At 38.3% G+C, this 16,530-nt stretch overlaps 1 protein-coding gene and 1 long non-coding RNA gene across 8 annotated transcripts in view; one reads left to right on the plus strand and one right to left on the minus strand.

Moving 5' to 3' along the window:
* The window catches only part of TLL2 (tolloid like 2), a 274,253-nt gene that overhangs the window by 224,447 nt on the left and 33,276 nt on the right, over window positions 1-16,530 (plus strand). For 6 of the 7 annotated variants that reach the window (XM_056530355.1, XM_056530356.1, XM_056530361.1 and 3 more), the window contains 3 exons: window positions 1,070-1,248; window positions 1,558-1,663; window positions 15,592-15,713. In XM_056530355.1, coding sequence (XP_056386330.1) covers window positions 1,070-1,248; window positions 1,558-1,663; window positions 15,592-15,713 — 407 coding nt within the window. The remainder of the gene's footprint in view (window positions 1-1,069; window positions 1,249-1,557; window positions 1,664-15,591; window positions 15,714-16,530) is intronic. The other variant, XM_056530362.1, reaches the window with a different exon arrangement.
* LOC130282290 (uncharacterized) overlaps window positions 8,825-16,530 on the minus strand; it is a 53,598-nt gene continuing 45,892 nt past the window's right edge. Inside the window, exons 2-5 of the long non-coding RNA XR_008846322.1 lie at window positions 10,964-11,039; window positions 10,819-10,878; window positions 9,781-10,146; window positions 8,825-9,118 (exon numbers count right to left, since the gene is read on the minus strand). This is a non-coding gene — a long non-coding RNA (uncharacterized LOC130282290). The remainder of the gene's footprint in view (window positions 9,119-9,780; window positions 10,147-10,818; window positions 10,879-10,963; window positions 11,040-16,530) is intronic.

Genomic DNA, 16,530 nt, shown 5'->3' on the forward strand with positions numbered 1-16,530 from the left:
CCGTTCTCTCCCCCTGACTATCGGTGCTGGCGCCGATAGCCAGGGGAGAGAAGCGGCGCCGGCAATGGGGCAGCGGCGCCGATAGCCAGGGGGAGAAGAGGGGAAGCGGCACCCATTGCCTGCGCCGCTGCATCGTTGCCTCCCCCATCCCCGATTGTATAATTACCTGCTGCCGGGGTCGGGTGCGCGCTGCTTCAGGCCTCCGGTGTGCGTCCCCTGCGTCGTTGCTATGCACGGCGCGGCGCAATGACGAGTGACGTCATTGCGTCTCGCAGCGCATAGCAACGACGCAGGGGACGCACACCGGAGGCCTGAAGCAGCGCGGACCTGACCCCGGCAACAGGTAATTATACAACCGGGGATGCGTGAGGCAACGGGGCAACGGCGCCGGCAATGGGTGCCGCTGCCCCTTCTCTCCCCCTGTCTGTCGGCGCCGCTGCCCCATTGCCGGCGCCGCTTCTCACCCCCTGGCTTTCGGCACCTGCAATGGGGCAGCGGCACCGATAGCAGGGGGAGAGAACGGGCAGCGCCACCGATAGCCAGGGGGAGAGAAGGGCCAGCAGCAGGGCTCTAAACCCCAGGACAGGCAGGGGCAAAGAAGACGGCAGGTCTCTGGACCTGCAAAGCCGCTGCAGTTCATTGATTTAAAGCGCCCGCTTTATATCATTGAACTGCAGCGGCTTATCGGCGTATAACACGCAGGTAGACTTTAGGTAGACTAAAATTTTAGCCTAAAAAGTGCGTGTTATACGCCGATAAATACGATATTTATGTTGATTATTTGAAAAGCAAGTGAATGGAAAGGTGTCTGCTAATTACAAAAGGAAAACTATATTAAGTTTTATTTGGTGACAGGTACTCTTTTTAAATCCTTTCGCATTTTTGTTTTTTTTGCTGGTTATTGTTGATTTGAAACAATATTGGTCTATTTACTGTTGTATTTTTATAGAAAATGTATGTAACTATTATATAATAGAAAACTAGTATCAATTATAGGACAAGGCATACAATGAAATGAAAGTACAAAAATGCTGAAAATTATTTATAATTGTTTTTAAAATCTTTTAAGATGCTGTTCATATGTAGGTCGACGAGGAGGAGGTCCTCAGGCTATATCCATAGGAAAGAACTGTGATAAGTTTGGCATTGTGGTCCATGAACTGGGACATGTAATTGGATTTTGGCATGAACATACACGTCCAGACAGAGATGAACATGTGACAATTGTAAGAGAAAACATACAGCAAGGTGAGAGAATATAAGAATATTCTGAGCATTATGGACTGTGGACTTATGGTTGCTGCAGGAAGTACAGGTTTTGGATTCAAGTGGGAGCTTCTAGAGGTAACAACAGCTCAGCTGTCGAGTCGTAAGCTTTACAAGCTTACAAAATTGGATCAAATTATGGAGATTTTTTTTGTAGAGCAGAACAAAAGTCAAGTCTTAACCCTGTTGATTCATATATTATACAAGGCTTTCATTGGATAATGTAGCATATGGTGTGTTTAGCAACATATGTATTCTTTATAAGAGTTTTATAGGCCTTTTATTTTGTAGGTCAGGAATACAACTTCCTTAAAATGGAGCCAGGAGAAGTGAATTCTTTGGGAGAGACGTATGACTTTGACAGTATCATGCATTATGCCCGGAACACATTCTCAAGGTTGGAATCTAAGGTTATGTCTCTTAAGTTCTTCATAGAATTAGTTTTTTTAGTATTTACCATGTTGTATCTCAACTGTCTATTTTTTGTATGTGTAATGCAAAATGTGTTTAAATATACAGTCATGGCTGTAAATATGCCATAAGTATTTCTCGCAGAAAAGGATTGCAGTAACACATGTTTTGCTATATACATGTTTATTCCCTTTGTGTGTATTGGAACTAAACCAAAAAGGAGGAAAAAAAGCAAATTGGATAATAATGTCACACCAAACTCCAAAAATGGTCTGGACAAAATTATTGTCACCCTTAACTTAACTTAATATTTGGTTGCACACCATTTGGAGAAAATAACTGAAATCGGTTGCTTCCTATAACCATCAATAAGCTTCTTACACCTCTCTGGACCACTTTTCTTTTGCAAACTGCTCCTGGTCTCTCTTTTTGGAAGGGCGCCTTTTCCCAACATCAATTTTAACCCCTTAAGGACATGAGCCGTAAATGTACGGCGCTGCATAGCACCTCTTAGCGCACAGCACCGTACATTTACAACACGGCTGTGATACAAGCGCAGGAGATGGGCTCGCTTCATTCCCAGCGGGTTCCGGTGGCTGTCAACAGCTGCGAACCCGCCGGTTATGGCGGAAATCAGTGATCGTGCTGATGTCTGCCATTAACCCTTCAGTGCGGCACTTATAATGGCTGATCTGATCGCCCGTGGCACTGCCACTGGGCTCAGATCAGCCAAGATGGCAGACGGAGGTCCCCTCACCTGCCTACGTCCGTCTCCCGGGGTCTTCTGCACTGATCTGACTTCAAGCAGGCCAGAGCAGAAGATCGCCGATAATATGCATAGCATACGCCTATGCATAGCACTGAACAGTATTAGCAATCTAATGATTGCTATAAATAGTTCCCTATGGGGGCTTAAAAAGTGTAAAATAAATGTAAAAAAAAGTAAAAAAAATTAAAAGATAAGTTTAAAAAAAATGTGAAAATCCCCTCCCCAATAAAGTTTTTAATCACCCTTTTCCCCATATTAATACATAAAAGCATAAAAGATTAAAAAAATTGGTATCGTTGTGTGCGTAAATGTCCGAACTATAAAAATAAAATGTTAATGATCCCCTAAGGCGAACGGCGTAAACGTAAACATTTTTTTAAAAAGGCAAAAATTTCGGCTTTTTTGTCACATCAAATTGCAAAAAAATGTAATAAAAGCGATCTAAAAGTCACATATATGAAAATCTGGTACTAAAACAAACTACAGATCATGGCACAAAAAAATTAGCCCTCACAAATCTGCAATTTTAAACATACTGATTTTGTAAAAAAAAAGTTTGAGGTGGTTTAAAAGCAGTACAATAAAAAAAAAAAAAAGTAGGTAATCATGGGTATCCTTTAATCGTATTGACCCAGAGAATAAAGAAAACAAGTATTTTTTACAGTAAAGTATACAGCGCAAAAACGAAGCCCCCCAAATTTGCTAAGTTATGTTTTGTGTTTAAATTTCCTTACACAAAAAATATTTTTTTGGGTTTACCATACATTTAAGGGTAAAGTGAGTGCTGTCATTACAAAGTAAAACTGGTCACACAAAAAACAAGCCCTCATATGGGTCTGGGAATGGAAATATAAGAGAGTAATGAATTTTAGAAGGCAAGGAGGAAAAAAGAAAAACGCAAAAATAAAATTGGCTGCGTCCTTAAGGGGTTAAGATCTCTCCACAGGTGTTCAATGGGATTTATATATGGACCATTTCAGAACTCCCCAGCGCTTTGTTGCCATTCATTTCTGGGTGCTTTTTGAGGTATGTTTGATGTCATTGTCCTGCTGGAAGACTCACGATCAGAGACGCAAACCCAGCTTTCTGACTCTAAGCTGTACAGTGCAACCCAAAATCCGTTGGTAATCCTCAGATTTCATGATGCCTTGTACACATTCAAGACACCCAGTGCCAGAGGCAGCAAAACATCATTGAACTGCCACCATATTTTACTGTAGGTACTGTGTTCTTTTGTAGGCCTCATTCCATTTTCGGTAAACAGTAGAATGATGTGCTTTACCAAAAAGCTCTATCTTGGTCTCATCTGTCAACAAGATGTTTTCCCAGAAGGATTTTGGCTTACTCAAGTTCATTTTGACAACATGTAGTCTTACCTTTTATGTCTCTGTTTCAGCAGTGGGGTCCTCCTGGGTCTCCTGCCATAGTGTTTAATTTAAATGTCGACGGATAGTTCATGCTGACACTGATGCTCCCTGGACAGCTTGAATATCTTTGGAACTTGTTTGGGGCTGCTTATCCACCATCCAGACTATCCTGCGTTGACACCTTTCATAAATTTTTCTCTTACGTCCACACCCAGGGAGATTAGCTACAGTGCTATAGGTTGCAAACTTCTTGATAATGATAATAAAGCAAATCTAGATCTCTGGAGAAGGACTTGTAACCTTGAGATTGTTAATATTTTTCCACAATTTTGGCTCTCATGTCCTCAGTCATCTTCTCCTTTTTCTGTTGTCCATGCTTAGTGTGGCACACACAGACACACAATGCAAAGACTAAGTGAACTTCTCTCCTTTTTAGCTGCTTGCAGGTGTGATTTTTATATTGCCCACACCTGTTACTTTCCCCAGGTGAATTTAAAGGAGCATCACATGCTTGAAACAATCTTATTTTTCCACAATTTTGAATGGGTGGCAATAATTTTGTCCAGCCCATTTTTTGGAGTTTGGTGTGACATTATGTCCAATTTGCTTTTTTTCCTCCCTTTTTTGGTTTAGTTCCAATACACACAAAGGGAATGAACATGTGTATAGCAAAACATGTGTTACTGCAATCCTTTTCTGTGAGAAATACTTCATTTTCTTGAAACATTTCAGGGCATGACTGTACCTGGCTCCTACCTATATATTTATTTTCAGAGCATTTGGTCAGTATTTGTAGCTAAAACCAGGAGTGGATCAAAAACACAGGAAAAGATGAAAATATTTCAATTTTAGTTTTTCTGTGTCGGTTCCACTTCTCGATTTGGCTAAAAATACTGATGGAAATGGTGTAAACCCAGCATAAATGGGATCTACATAGGGGTGGTCCTAATGTATAAGGATGAGTGGAGGATTGGGATAAATTCAAATATTATATATTGTATTTTTAGATTTTGAGTAGTTGTCACTGATTTTAATAAAATATCCTATGTCTATCAGAAGGTTTATAAGGTTTGTCTAGACCAGAAAATAAACATACACCGTGAAACCACTATAAAAGACCACCTCTTTAAGATAACCATCCCTATCTAGACCAGATTTTGTGTGACACATTTTGAGTCCACCATAGATTCTGCTTAGTTGCACTTTTTCTTGAGAAGACCACTGTTAAACGCTATTTTGGGTGAACAAAGAGGTTTTACTATAGATCAATAAACATTCTTAGTTTGTAGTCAACAACTTGGACCTTGGCAAAAGTGTTCTTATTAAATGCAGAAAATATTTCTTCCTAGAAAATATGTAGAGAATTCTTCAGCTTGCCAAAAAAAGGTGAATATTAATATATACAAGCCAACTAGTCTAGAACTTTTATGTTTTCCTTGCTAAAATATAAAGGATGATTGCTAGATTTCGTAAAACAGCTGTGTAATTTAGTGAGCGCAACTTAGGCTTTCCTCATGTTGATGTCAGTTTTGCTAGATGACCACAAATATAGAAGCGGAAACTGTAAATGGAATCCAAGGGGCAGCTGTAGGCAGGATGAACGTAATTCAGAGAATGAATGAAAAGCACAAATCTGCCTGGTTAAAAGCCATATCAATTGCAGCAAATCAACTTGAGTTGACATAAGGCTGGTATCTGGTAACAGTTTTTATGAAAAATTCCACCCAAAGCCGCATAATAAATTCTTAATCTCAGATGTTCGTATGACCTTTAAATGGAGTTGGTTCATTACTGTGGTTGGCATTGAGTTTATTCTGTTTCACACAAGTACATATTGTAAACAAAACCATCTTGGTACCAGTGTTAAATGTGATATGTGACCACCTGGTAGTGTACTTAAGAAATATTTACAAGCTGTATGGTGTAAGGCAAGGGAAAAAAAAAACTTATAATTCATCCTATTCATTTTACTGGAGTCATAGCCTATAAACTACAGACACACAAAAGACTCTTGTTAAATATATAAACTAACACAACAGTTGCTTCCTCCCAGTCTGGTTTGTTTCATGCATGTGGCTGGATCACAGTCTTTTCTGTAAATTTTGCTATTAGTTTTATTAAATAATGTATAAACAAAATATTCATACATGGATTCAAACGAAGTGTATTTATTAATGCAGAAGTAGTGTGGAACCATTGTAATTGTAATAAACGCCTAGCCTGGACAGGTCTCTTTACTTTCCCCACTTAAAGCTAAGCAACAATCCCAAGGACTCAACATGACCTCTCCTTGCTGTTGTCACTTTTTGGATTATGCATCCATATAATTTTTGTTTAAATATAGCATCAGTCACTATTCAACTATTTTAGCGTATTTTTCTCCAGAAGACAAAACTAGCCATAGTAACAGTTCAAATGGTCGAAAAAAGACCAGAGTCCATCAAGTTCAACCTATAACCCTAATGAGTCCCTACTGAGTTGATCCAAAGGAATGCAAAAAACCCTCACACTCATTCCCGACTCCAAATATGGCATCAGAATAGATCCCTGGATCAACCTTCTGTCCATATAGATCTAGAATCCATCATCTGTTATGTTGTTGTTCTCCAAAAATGCATCCATACCCCTTTTAAATTCTTTTACAGAGTTCACCATGACCTCATTCTTTTACAGAATTCCAGTCTCACTGCTCTTACAGTAAATAACCCCCATCTGTGCTGGTGTAGAAACCTCCTTTCCTCAAGCTGTAGAGGATGCCCCCTTGTTATAAATACTGTACAGATACAGCCATATGTAATTCTGCCGGTCAATTGTCGCAACCAGTGAGTAGCAGTATGACACTCTGGGCCCAAATATCATGACATTCCATTCTAGCCCAGCTAAGGCAAATGAGTCTGGAATCCCCCCCCCCCCCCCCCCCCAAATGCAGAACCTGGTGTTTCTGGGCAAAGGTTCGTGCCGAGAACTGAGGAGTCTCAACTGGACAGCCTGGAGATTGATGGGTCCCTTTAAGAAGCTAGAAGTCTTGAACACATTGGGGGAGATTTATCAAAACCAGTGCAGAGGGAAAGTTAACCAGGTGCCCTTAGCAACCAATCAGCTTGCTTCCTTTATTTTTTTAGAGATTTAGAAAAAAAATGAAAGAAATCTGGTTTCTATGTGCAACTAGGCAACTTTTTCTCTTCACTAGTTTTGATAAATCTTTCCAATTGTCTCATTTCAGAATGGATTTATCAAACAGGACTTGAGTCAAGCGAATTTATTTTCAATGATGCTCTAAGAAAGAGTTGGTTTCCTCAGATCCCTCCCTTTCTACTATTTTACAGTTTTTTCAGGATGACCTAGACAAGGGTCTAGGCCCCTCTACTTTTAGGCCGGGTTTACGCTTCAGAATTTCCAGCCAGACAAAATCTGGCTGCAGATTTCGAGTGCGGACAGTGCCGACATTAGGCAGCTTTCGGCTTTTTGCCACACAGGAAGTAAACATTTTTTCATATTCTATGCATGACATATCGCCCGAAACTATTACATTTCTATATGGATTCTGTGGTGGCGAGGACACAGTTGGCGGCATTAGACGACAACAACAATGTAGGTCGTGTCCAAGCTACAGTCAAAAAATCAAACCCTAGTAGTGGCCCACTTGGATCATTACGCTATCGTTTGAAACTTTCAAAAGGCAGGCGTGATTGGGTTGTGAAGCCACTTTATGAACCCACTTCTCAAGAATTCATATGGGATGTGATGAGAAGGATTTTGAAAGTTGTCCAAAAAGAAAGCTCTGTCTTTTGGGACTCACAATTACCAGGCTTGCCTAGAAATATCGCTCCGATTCCTAAGCCATCCAAGTAAACAATAATCTCATCATTTACTTCATGATTTAATCATGTAAAAAAAAAGGCCCAGGTTTGGTTTAAACATTTATTTTATGGATTGAGCAGTGTGTCAATGTAATTAATAAAGCATCTCCAATCTTCTTTGAAATTTATTTTTTTAATAGGCTAGACATACTTTTTTAAAGTAAGGAGCACTTACCCAGAATGATCTTTCAATTACAGTACATTAGTGGGAGACAAAGTGATACGAAACAGGGTAAAAACAAAAGGAAAAGGTCCCATCCGATATGAGGCCACCTCCGCGTGGTGGATGGGGGGACACATTTTGATAAAAAAGTGCGCTAAGAGCCTCCATTTTTTGACCAAGAGTGCTGTTGCACTTTCTTCTTTTTTTATACGAAACAGGGTTGCATACAGAATTATAGTGGTGTAGTGTGTGTCTGCAGAAACATAGTTCTCAACATGTGCGTTGTTGCGAGCATATTGCCTCAGGGCCCATACAAGCACATAGTGTGAAATACGTCCTGTTGATCAGAACCTTCGCCCCCTTCCATCACTGCTACTTAGCATTTTCATATTTAAGGAGAATCATAATTCATGAACCTCGACACGGGGAGTGCACCTTACTGTAAAGCTCCCCATTTTAGTTATAATTAATATTTTGGTAAATTTTCAGACTATTATGCAGTTAACACACAAGGAAAGGGAAATTTTTGCAAAAATGAAGACCACATCAAAAGTGAAGCGGAATTGTCTATGCAGTTTTTATGTTGGAGTCATGTGAGGCATGTATTTACCAAATTCTCCTTATGTGTTTCCAGAAATATTCCATTGTTTATTTTGTCCAAAATAACAAAAAAAAACTATGTAACAATGCTTGCCTTAAAACCAAAATGATCAAAAATCACCATGTAATGAATTTGGGTTCTTTCTTTCCAAAGTGTGTGTGTGTCTAAGATAGTGAATTTACCTCAAATCTCCCTTATGTGTTGACTGTATGATTTAGGGTACTAGGGGGTTCCCATTCATTTATAATAATATCATAAAATATAATAAAGCAGATGCCAACCAAGGTTATGCTGAAAAACAATTTGCCTTTATTTGGCCAAGTGGTTACAACAATATCAACTCTTTCAAAATTAAAATACTTTTTCCACAAAGGGCTGGCAGCATTATCAGCTACACTGTTGAGGGTGAACCTAAAATAAAGAGAGAGAAAAATAAATAGAAAAACACACCAAACATTGCTGGAGAACAGGTATGGATTTTTGACACCTTTAGAAATTTTGATAGCGGGGGGTGCGCATAGTATTATAGTCCGTTATCCATTTGAATCTGGTATAATTTCCAAGGGTGTCAGGAAATGTTTCCCGAATTACCTTCCCCATACAGGCTGGAATGGGCACTCTGATCCCTTTGCCTAATATATCAGCGCAGTGAATGACCTATATGCCAGCCAACGCAGATGTCTAGATGAAAATGAAAAGGGAAAAATATCAATAATTACCCTTTTTCATTACTAAAAAACAAAACATAACTTTTCAAAGACTGCAAACGCCACTAAAGTTTGAAAATTGTTTGGTTCGAAGGGGTGACATGTTGCCTTTCTGTGGTAATAAATTGTAAAAAGCCAAAATACAGAAGATATAAGGAAGGTGTGCCTTTCCGCATGTTTAGACAATGACAACCTTTAGTGGAGGCAGCTTGCTACCTTGGACACTGTATAGTCTTACATGCATTTTGACAATACAAAGGGGGACCCAGCATCAAGCCTATACCTGACCATATTCACATCACAATGGATGAAAGCCAATAGATGCAAACTTGGCATCACAACAGGCATTATTGGTGTGACCTATAATCAGCATTACTAACTGCTAAATAGTTGGCAAATAACAGTGCCTTACACTGTGTAAAACACAAGGTAAAGGCTTTTTCCATTTCACCAACAATTAGTAAGGGACTAGGAATCTTTATTGAATTGAGAATCAACATGCATGTAGCCCTACAAAGGTTCACATGTGCCGCAAGAATGTAAAAAAGGCTAAACTGAGAAATGTTATGGAGCCACTGTTGGATAGGAAGCAGAAGTTGATGACAATTCCTGTAACGAAGACAGATGTTCACTTACCGATTTGGGTCTCTTTGCATGGAAGGAACAGACACCTGGTTATCCATTATGATATGAAGATGTAAGATACTTCCATCCAAGACCAATCAGGTGACTTCAGGGTGTTCAACAATACATCTGAGCTCTTTCTTGTAATGTTTAATTTTCAGAATCTCCATACAGCAGAAGCTTGCTTCAACGGAATCCATAATGCTGCACTTGTTGCTACTACACCAGTTTGTAGAAAGTAGCCTTCCTTCTGTGTCTTCAATTTGACATGGTCTCTCATTAGGGCCCCATCGCAGGCCATTTTGGAAGGACCAAGGCTGGAGTCAGTTTTCCTCATCTATTCTTCCTTGCAGTTGTTGTTTTCAGGTTTTCCAAGGGCTAAATAGTAAAAAATGTTATTAAAACAACAAGGATAAAAGAAACATTATATATGACTAACTATGACATTTTTACGGCTTACAAAATTAAAGAACATGAAGTTAGTACAGCTTTCAAGTCAAAACACCGGTATCTGGACTAGCACCTCTTTCACAGGCTATAAATGCTCAATACACTAGCAAATTTCGACACAGGAACAAATAAATATGGCTAACTGTTCCAAACATGTACATAGGTGTAAGCATAGAGGACTGAGGTTAGAATATTAGTTTGCCCAAATCTGAACATAAATGAACTGTTGCAGACTGCAGACTTTTGATGTAAAAAAAAAAATGTTGTCCATGGGTGGTGTACTGCTTGCTAGAAAGGCCTGTTAGAGATTTCTGTATTGAGTTTTCAAGAGGTAATTTAATTGAGAAATGCTTCCCCCCCCCCCCCCCCCCCCCCGCCCACACACACACACACCCAGGATTCTGGATAAAGTCGCTTGATCTAAAATCGTAAGACAACCATTTCAGGTGTCAGGGCAATCGGCCAATGATGCAAGTTACATAATGCTGTTATGGATGTGACCAAGGTTAATGTATGTGAGGATTTTGTAAATTAGACAAAAGCAAAAAAAATTACATTTCTTTAAAAAAGAAAATAATTTGGGTGAGGTCAGGTACTTACTGTGTTTGGAACTGTAGAGTTGGCACCTTCATGAATAACTTCTTCTATCTCATCCGGAACCTTTATTGATAAAGGAAAAAATAACTATAAATTATCAACCGTACCAAATTGTTGCATTAAACCAAACTAAAGCAAACATACTTACCCAGTTAGCTTCATCATCATCTGAGGAAGATAAGTTGGATGTTGAAGCTTGAGGCATATTCTCTGTTATTGAACCTCTGAAGATAGTGGAAAAGATTTTGTAAAAAAAAAAATTTAGAGGGAAAAAAGAGCAAGAAAAATTTAAGGGGTTATCCACCATAAGGTGATTTTAGTACATACCTGGCAGCCAGTAATGGACATGCTTAGGAAGGATCTGTGCTTGTGTTGGGGCTAAATGGCTATGTTGTGAGATTACCATAACACTGTGGCTAGCTTTTTGTGAACTAGTATTTCCTGTTTGACTTTTCTATTTTTGACTACAAATCCCACAATTCCATTTTCCTCCCACACATCAGCCACCCCGCCTATTTAAACATAAATGAGCTGCATCCATTCAAAAAGACCAGGGGCTTTCAATCAGGGTGCCTACAGCTGTTGCATTAGTTGCAGATTGATCCCTCTCCCACCAAGCGATCCCTCCACCCATTGAAGCAGACAGGCTTCCTGTCATCAGCCGACTAGTGAGTCAGGTCTCGGCCACATTGCAAGTTGGGAAAGATCTGAGACAAGTCATTTTATATGCTGATAAAAATATAAATTGGAGTGAAAATCACAGAAGAATTGTGAGGAAACCGTCACACACAGGTTCAGACACTATATTATGAACTAAACTAACTTTACAGCCCCTGAAACATAGTCAAATAAAAAAAAAATCCTGGAATACCCCTTAAAGAGTGAGATAGAGAGCAAGGTTTGAAAAAAAATTGCTAAAAAGAAAGATAACAAAAGAGATATAGCTACAAAGAGAAAGAGATATAAAAAGGTAGCGATATAAAAAGCAAAAGAGATATAAAGAGAGAGAAAAATAAAGAGAGGGAAAAGCAGAGAGAGGGGTGAAAAAGAGAAAAAAATAAATAATAGTGAAAAAGAGAGAAAAAGAAATAGTGGAAAAGAGAGCAAAAGAAATAGTGAAAAAGAGAGCAAAAGAAATAGTGAAAAGGAGAGCAAAAGAAATAGTGAAAGAGAAAAATAAATAGTGAAAAAGAGAGAAAGAGAAATAGAGATAAAGAGATTTAGACAAATAGAGAGAAAACGAGAGAGACAGAGAGTGCAAGAAAATGAGTGAAAGATTGATAACGTGAAAGAGAAATAAAAGAAAGCAAGAAAACTAGAGAATAAGAGAGAAATAGAGGGACAAAGAGTGAAAGAATGACAATGAGAGAGAAAAAAAGAAATGGTGCAAAATACAGAGACAGCTTAAAAAAACAGCGAAATAAGAAAAAAAAGAGATAAATACGAGAGATAGATAGATGAGGAAAAGATACAAAAAGAGAGAGAATACATAGACCTAAAAAAAAAGAGAAAGAAAGATAGCAAACATTCAAGAGAGAGAGACAGAAAAGAAATATAACACCAGATATAGAAAGAGATTGAGAAAAAGAGAGTGAGGAGTTGAAATAGAGAGAGCGAGAAAAGGGGAAAATATAGTTTTAGACAATTGGTAAACATAACAAGTAGAATAAAGGGAGTCAAAATGAGTCAAATGCACTGCTCAAAATAAATGTACCATGAAAAACAGTTGGGGAAAAAGAGATCATGACATAATATATTTTTGTATAAAGAAACAGTACACTAATTATAGAAAAACATAATTTTCCACAGTAAAAATACATAATAAAAACAATGGTACCAACAAATCACTGCAAGCAAACACACACGACTATTATATGATGCAAAGGTACAAATGAGAAGAAAAAAAACCTTCCCCCACACGATCCTACCAAGCCAAAAGGAGAAATTAAAAAATATAAACTAGAATAAGCCATAAAAATACAGGCATACCATCACACACACTAAGTGCAGAGCTCAAACCGCTGGAGCCACCACTTTCACGCACCACTAGCTGGCAACGGAGGGCAGAAAGCTGATGTAGCATAGTGATGCTGAGAAACAGCTTCTAATTGGCCAGCACAGACCACGCAGCCCATAAAGCAAGTTAGGCTGTTTTCCTCCTGCACAATCACAGCGCAACGCCCTGTAAGGCAAAACAAAGGTTGAACCATGAAGGGAACTTTACATAAGAGGCAGGGATATGGTAATATGGAAGGCAGGTCGAGTGGCAACAACATAGGGGAGGAACAACAAAGGAGAGAGGCGGACGAGACAAACAAGCAGAGTGTGCAAGACATGATGGGAAATGTAGTTCAACGCATGCAGAAAGAAAGGAAGTGTTTGGCACAAGGTGAATGCAAACACTAAACCATGAAGGAGCGAACGGCTGCAGGAACGCCACACAGCCCAAGGGAGGATACGGTATGCTAACGCAAAAAAACTGAATAACAGGGTTATTTACCTGGCCATAAAGGAGAACCCCCTTAAGGTTATTCAATAAATATTCCACCTGTCCTAATTGTCCAAAGGGGCATGTAATGCCTAACTTGTGCTGCTGTTAGGATTAAGGGAAAACAAAGGATCATAAGTAATTGATGGTTACATGATGCCTCAAGGTTGCTTTTTAAGGACATTACCACCAGACATGTTGCATTGTACTCAGTGATAGGTGAGAGGTTGTAAAGTACATCTTGCAGCTATATAAATTATTCCAATAAAGATAAGATTATCATTATTTGTAAAAGTTTTATTTTTTTATTTTTTTGTAGCCCATATACTTACTACATAGTGAGGCAGTTATACAACATTCATTTAATATCTTTCTGGCTTGTGTTATAAAGACATTCTTGTCTTTTCCTTCACAGAATTTGAGTTCATTTTATGATTTCATAGGATTTTGCTTTTGTGGAAATTTTTTTTATTAATACTCTTCATCACTGAAAGCCAGACCATCCAATATCGTAAAATTACAACCGCAACCAGTCTTAAGAAATTTACTCTTAAACAGCATGTCTGTACCTTTTTGTAGTGCTTAATAAGTATTACTACTGAGGATACAGTCAAAGTTGTGTAAACAACTTCTAACTTTTGTTGGAGCTTCAATGATAATCCTATTTTAATTTAGAAAAGATGAGTTTGACGTACTGAAAGCAAAGCCACTTTAAAGATAAAGTAAATAATTTCCATGTCCAACTGGTTCTGAGCTAGCTGGAAATAAAGCATTACAGAAAGCTGATAAATTAAAAAGTGCAATTGATTGATTTGGGGTGGAGATCCAATTCCAGAATCCCAATGGAAAACAGCAGCTTCTTAGCTGGATACTTCTATAAAAGCGGAGTTATGCAGAAAGAGTCTTTTCTGGTGGAGGTCTTTTAATGAACTTGTAGAGTCCCTGTACTTTGATTTTTGTTTTTAATAAGAATGAGCAAAATTCCTATAAATCTAATCTTTGTTCAAACAGGGTTGCTTAACAGGAATTGCTGCCTTTAAAACACCCCCCCCCCCCCCCCCCATATTCTTGTAGTTTACAAAGAGTTTACCTAGCGTTTCAAGACCAATTTTGTCTGCTTCTTTAGGAATTAGCAATTCATCACCAGTCAACTGAAGAGCTTCTAAGAATGTAAGATATTAATCTTCCTATAACTTGAAAGGAGCCATTGGAGATAAAAGAATCATCTCCAGGAATGATAAGTATTTCAGAGTTGATCATGAATGAGCCATTGTAAAAGGGTAGACACTACGTGGAAGAATCAGTAAGCTAAAGGAATGAGACAAAAATGCAGTCCCTTGTGTCGCTACTTAATGTGGTATTACCACAGATTTGTTGTGCCGAGTGCAGAATAATGACATTTTTATTAAGTGGGAATTTATGTATTTTATGCCAGTGTTCTGGTGCATTTTACAATAGTTTTTTGTCTTTGACTTTTCACATATATAATGTGCCTTTTTTTTTTTTTTTTAATACTTTTTGCCATGCTCTACCTTTTAGCCTAAAAAGTGGTGTATTTTGTTTTTTTTTAGGCACTTTTATTATATGCAACATGATGATTTACAATTTTATTAGCTTGAAGATTTTATCCCAGAATTAATAATTTTATAAAACGCTTCCTATACTTAGTGCTCTGTGCAGGAGTAAACTTTATGGTGTCCCATGGCCTATTTTGGGGGCCCCCTCATTTTCAATTTGCAGCCTGTGTCACTGTGCGGCAGGGGTGTTCCTGCTTCAGGTACCATGTGACCACCAGGAGAAAGTAGTAATGGGCAAAATCAGACTAAGATAACTCAACGGCACCAGAAATGAGGAGCATCCACAGTGCAAAATAAAGAGATCAAAGATCCTTAGTAGATATCATACAAATACCCTGATTCTCCAGCAATGGGAAACTTGTAAAGCACCTAGGTAGTCCCCAGTGTCTGCTGTCAAGTAATAAGTGGTATACTGGAATGGACAGACTATATATATTTTAATATAATTTTCATCTTCTCTGTTGTAATGTATTACAATAAACTGCTGCCATTAAGAAAATAAAGACTTGTCTGACTTCTTTGTGCCACTCGGATTCTATCCTATCCCTAAGAAATACTTCATTTGCCCTATTATATCTGGTATTTTCATCAGTTTTGATGAATCTCTGCTAACGTGTAGTTGGTTTAAAGGGAATAAGAAATGTCTAAGAATACTTAGTTTAAAACCTTTTAAGGACATATTCTGCAACATATTTTTTTTTCTGTCAATAGGGGTCTATACTATGACACAATACGCCCTCGACAACCTTTGAGCCATATTCAAACTATTGGACAACGCATGCGGCTCAGCCGAGGAGATATTGCACAGGCAAAGAAACTATATAAATGTCCAGGTAATTGTTTTTTTTTTTTTGTTTTTTTTTTTCTCTGAGCTTTTACATCCAAGTTTAGATTACCGTATATAATATGGCCACATATGTTCACTAGCATCGGAAGTTGTTGCGTTCTTGGCTTTACATAATCCTTTGTTAGGATTTCTTTAGACCTTCCTAAACACCTCCCTCCCCAGTTTGGAAAACAGGAAGTAAAGCTCTAAGCCGCCACAGTTAATACATTAAGAGATTCATCAAGACCTGTGTTGTGGAAAAGTTGCCCAGTTGCCCATAGCAACTAATCAGATTTTTAATAAAAAGGCCTCTTCAAAATGAAAGAAGCAATCAGATTGGTTGCTATGGCAATTGGTCAACTTTTCCACAGCACAGGTCTTTATGAATCTTCCCCTACATGTCTATCACCAATGAATGAATTCAATCCATAATCTGATCCAATAGTCATTTAGCTGGCAAGAGATACAGAATATACACATATGAAAATACTGCTATATGTACTTAATTTCAAGCAAAAAATATATATATACAAAACAAACGAGTAACCAATGATAGCTTAGAAAATATGAAAATGTGTTTTTACTTAAGGCAAAATACAACTACTCCCAGACATATATTGAGACAGAGTTGCACAATATATACAAAAAGTTGTGTGATCACCGATTTGAACCAGGTCATGATAGTCTTTCACCACATCAAGGACAGTATACAAATATGCAAAACGAAATACACATCTACACCAATAATATGTGCCACTGAATTCCTACTAACTATTGTTTGTGCCATAGCCTACAGTACATGCTGGTTGAGAGATACAAACACT

Source organism: Hyla sarda, chromosome 7 (assembly GCF_029499605.1).
Source record: "Hyla sarda isolate aHylSar1 chromosome 7, aHylSar1.hap1, whole genome shotgun sequence".
Lineage (NCBI taxonomy): Eukaryota > Metazoa > Chordata > Amphibia > Anura > Hylidae > Hyla > Hyla sarda.